We start from the raw sequence: 4,774 nt of genomic DNA, 5'->3' as shown, positions 1-4,774 counted from the left end.
GTGTGTGTGTGTGTGTGTGTGTGTGTGTGTGTGTATGCGCGCGCAATAACTGTGGGTTATCCAATTCAAAGCAAGGACCCTTAAAATTTAGCTCTATTAAATCCAGATCCAGATCCAGAGAGACCTTGACAAGGATGCTGTTTTTTTTTTTTTTTTTTTTTTTTTTTGGGCAGCAACAGAAAAACAAAGCAAAGTAGAACAAAGGTCTTGAGAAAGTCACCTACCTCCTGCTGCTCCATGAATTCCCGGTGCCTCCGGGCTGCCTCGTGCCTCCAGAGCTTTAGACAGACCAGGGCGCTGAGGAGATACACTATCATGGTGACAAACAGGAAGATCATGGCAGCGATCTGACCTCCTTCTACCCGGCAGAACACCGCATTCATCGGCGTGTTAAATAATGGATAGTAGCACAGGCCACCTCTGTTGGTGTCATTCACGTAGACGATGGCTGCGGCCATGTACAGGATAAACAAGGCGACGTTCACGCCAAACTCCGTCAGGGGCCACCAGTTAGAGTCCAAAAGAATGGTGCGGTAGTACATGGACATGCCCAGCACCAGAATAATAATAGTGGCGATCCAAGCCAATCCGGCCACCACGAGCACGAAAGGGGTCTTGGGGCCACTGTAGTAATAACCCCCATAGGTGCTGCCCAGACCTGCCGTGCCATAGGGCTGTGTATATCCAAACAAGTTGTACCACTCGTTGTCCTTGTGGATGTAAGCCGTGACACAGGCGAAGACACCGGCCCCCAGAAGCAGTTCGACCACACCCAGAATTCTCAGCAGGCCTGCCCACGACTTCATGTAGGCATACCGCAGATTGTACTCCTCCACCTTCTCGCTGTAGGTCCGCGCCGTCTGTGTGCGCCGATCTAGGGATGCGTAGGGGTCCTGGGGAAACATGGCATCTGCCCCCCGCTGGGAGCTGAAGGCACCTTCCGACCCTCCGGAAGGATCTTTGTAAGAACTGGGTGGGAAGTGGTTTGGTCTCCCTGGAGAGGCCGGAGGTGAGCACTCCACACCATCCGAGATGTATCTGATATCAGACACCGGCTTATCCCATTCTGGATCCTTTTTCTTCCCTCTGAAGAAGTTCTTCCAGGAGTCGGGGACAAAGCGCCTTACCGGCTTGAGGTCTGGTGCTATGGCTGGTTCCTCTGTGTCATCTGAGGAGAAGCTCGGGCCGAATGGTGGCTGTAATGGGAGAGGGGGAGGCGGCAGCGGATCTGCGCTCAGAGCCAGCTCACTGCTCTGAAGGGTCTGGAGGGTTCTTAGGGTACCATCTGGACCAGGCATGTCCCCTGGAACCTCACTGTAGCCCCTGTCCCGAATTCTGGACCTTCCATCACTTGACGACATTTGGGGTTTTCACACCTGTGGACAAGATTAAAGTTGGAATGTCTAGTTACTTAATCCTCCATAAATAAAATCCAATTATTTTATATGTCACTTAGTTACAAAAACGATTCAGGTGGCAGACATAATTATATCCAAGTATTATTGTATGTAAAATGATAAACACATTTTAAACATATGTAACAATTAGATTATCCAGAAATATATTTAAGTATTCTATGCAATTGCATTTTTTTTTTCCTAGACAGGGTTTCTCTGTAGCTTTGGAGCCTGTCCTGGAACTCGCTCCACAGACCAGGCTGGCCTCGATCTCACAGAGATCCGCCTGTCTCTGCCTCCCAACTGCTGGGATTAAAGGTGTGCGCCACCACTGCCCGGCTATATTTGATTATTTTGAAATGCTAAGATTAGAAAGATAAAATCCTATGTCCATTGCATTTTGGTGCAACAAAGATTTTAAATATTAGTTTTGAAGTTTATATAGTAAAGCATTTAAGTCTAATTTGTGTATGAACCCTATGGACAAAATATAAAAACAAAACAAAAACTTGAGCAATAGAAAATACTAACATAGCCGGGTGGTGGTGGCGCACGCCTTTAATCCCAGCACTCGGGAGGCAGAGGCAGGCGGATCTCTGTGAGTTTGAGGACAGCCTGGTCTACAAGAGCTAGTTCCAGGACAGGAACCAAAAAGCTATGGAGGAACCCTGTCTAGAAAATCCAAGAAAAAAAAAAAAGATTCTTNAAAAAAAAAGAAAAAGAAAAAAAAAGAAAAGAAAATACTAACATATTCCCAAGTATAATCTTGTCTTTAGACATCTAAATCAAATATTTAAGTCAGAGAATGCCAGGCATTGGTGGCGCACACCTTTAGTCTCAGCACTTGGGAGACAGAGGCAGGTGAATTTCTGTGAGCTCGAGGCAAGTCTGGTCTACAAAGAGAATTCCAGAACAGCCAGGGCTGTAGCACAGAGAAATCCTGTCTCAAAAAACAAAACAACAAGAGGAGTCTGAGTGTACCAAAATCTGATGGCTCAGCAAATACTCTTCATTTTCATGAGTGCACATTTGCTTCAGAAGGAACAAGGAGCCATTAAAGGGGTCTTAAAACACAGCAAGTGTGTGGCCTTTCCTTCTAATCAAAAAAGTTAGCCGAGGGGTTAGAGCAATAGCTCAGAGGTTAAGAGCACTGGCTGCTCTTCTAGAGGGCCAGTTCAATTCTCAGCACCCATACAGGGGCCCACAATTAGCTATAACCCAAGTCCCAGAGGATCTGATGCCCTCTCCCGGCCTCTGGGGGACTGACATACATGCACTGTCATGTACAATGACCTATGTGCACTGACATACATGCAAGCAGAACACCCATACACACAAAACAGCAAACCAGTGAAAAGGTTAGCTGAGGGGTTTGCTCTTCCCTCCCACAATAGTTACAGCTGGCACTAGACTTTAGAAACTGAGTTCTCAGAGGCAAAGATGCTGAGACCCATGGTGGCCCAGAAGTGTAAAACAACAGCAGCCCTAACTATAAATATAACTGTTCCCACAGCAGCTGAAGGCAATCTGCTGTTGCCATGGACAACTAAAACATCTTAGGAGGAACTTAATATACCTGAGAAAATTATTGAAAGCACTTTGACTGAGTCTGTTGCCTTCTTTGATGAAAGCTATGACCTAAATATGTATAGAATAAAGAATCCACTTACTGATGATGAACTACCAGGTTTGAGGAACACTGAATTTCTCCCTTTTTCCCATTTATGCTTTTTTATTGGCATTTATTCAACTAGACATGTGATACTAAACTTGAAATTATGTCAAAATAAAAAACATACTCTCGGGCTGGAGAGATGGCTCAGAGGTTAAGAGCATTGCCTGCTCTTCCAAAGGTCCTGAGTTCAATTCCCAGCAACCACACGATGGCTCACAACCATCTGTAATGCCCTCTTCTGGCCTGCAGGCATACACACAGACAGAATATTGTATATATAATAAATAAATATTTTAAAAAAAAAACATACTCTCACCTTTAAGGTGTTGGACATTTGGAAATCCTAAGGCATTATTTTATCTGGTAAAAATGGAGGAGACCCATTAGTTAACCAAGACTGACTGAAAACCTTGATAAATCAGGCACATTAAGGCTGTATTTAACTTTCCCACTTTTGTGGAACTAAAATCCCACCTGTGAGCAGCAGGTGGTAAGTGAAATGCACAATGCAGTAAGGATCAAAGTTGGGGTTTTTTCCAGTTTGATTTGGTTTGGTGTTTTCGAGCAGGGTTTTGAGCTGTCCTGGAACTCGCTCTGTAGACTAAGCTGGCTTTGAACTCACAGAGATCCTCGCGCGCGCGCCTCTCTGCCTCCTGAGTGCTGGGATTAGGTGTGCAGGGTCAACGCTTTAAAAGGGGAGTAGGCAGCGCACTGCAGGCAGCAGGCTTTCATTTCAGCACGGCCGGGGCCGTCTCCACGGAGAAAGTGACAGTACGGAAATAAGGTGTCGGGGAAACAGGCAAGCCAAGCAGCTACAGTCCCAAGCGCCCTTAGGGATTGCCTGACATGCTAGGGAAATGCCACATCAGAGCTCAGCGAGGCAGCGGCAAAACGAGACGCAGGACAGAAGGAAGCTGACCGATTCACCAGAGACTTTAAATCCACTGGCTATTAAGGGGTGATGAGCCAGAGGATTCGAAGTTGAGGGGTGGTGTGATCCGGCTTGTTTTAGTAGGATCTCTGGATGTTTAGAGTACCATCGAGAGGGGGCTAAGATAAGGACGCTGCTAATATCCAAAGCATCCCGGTGCTAGCCACAGACACAGTGAGGCCTTGCATTCTAGACATAGGGGACGTAAAATATGTACTTACAGAAAACTTGAAACATAAACCAATCCTATTTATATTTCACGTCTCCCTCCCTGTCCTATTCCTCCTCTGCCAGAAGAGATTATGTAGTAGTAATGCCCAGAGGGTCTGGAGAGATGGCTCAGTGGTTAAAAACAATGGCTGCTCTTCCAGAGGACCTGGGTTCAATTCCCAGCACGTACAAGGAGGCTAACGATCAATTGTAACTCCAGTTCCACCGGATCTAACATGATCTTCAGCCTCCAAGGCCACTGAACACATATGGCGCAGGCATACATGCAGACAAAACACTCACCCACATAAAATCCACCCGATAGATGGAATAGATGGAGCACAGGAGGAGGAGTCCCAGAAGGGATTTCAGGGTCCTCCAATGAGGGACTCTTAGACTGGGGTATTGATATTGATAATCGAGCAAGGTGTGCAAACCAAACCAAAAGCTCTCTGAATGACAGCTGTCTTAGTTGAGGTTTTTTTTTTTCTCTTTTAAAATGTGTGTTAGCCATTCGTATTTGTTCTTTTGAGGATTCTGTTCAGTTTTTTTTTTTTTTTT

General features: G+C 45.8%; 1 protein-coding gene across 4 annotated transcripts in view; it reads right to left on the bottom strand.

Moving 5' to 3' along the window:
- Marveld2 (MARVEL domain containing 2) overlaps positions 1-4,774 on the bottom strand; it is a 17,231-nt gene that overhangs the window by 10,616 nt on the left and 1,841 nt on the right. For all 4 annotated transcript variants that reach the window (XM_050160393.1, XM_050160391.1, XM_050160394.1 and 1 more), the window contains exon 2: positions 225-1,376. In XM_050160393.1, coding sequence (XP_050016350.1) covers positions 225-1,361 — 1,137 coding nt within the window. In that variant the 5' untranslated portion in view covers positions 1,362-1,376. The remainder of the gene's footprint in view (positions 1-224; positions 1,377-4,774) is intronic.

Source organism: Alexandromys fortis, unplaced genomic scaffold, assembly GCF_014885135.2.
Source record: "Alexandromys fortis isolate MF-2015 unplaced genomic scaffold, M_Fortis_MF-2015_v1.1 scaffold_76, whole genome shotgun sequence".
Lineage (NCBI taxonomy): Eukaryota > Metazoa > Chordata > Mammalia > Rodentia > Cricetidae > Alexandromys > Alexandromys fortis.
The sequence above is the reverse complement of the archived record's forward strand: the minus strand, read 5'-3'. Positions and strand labels throughout refer to the sequence as shown.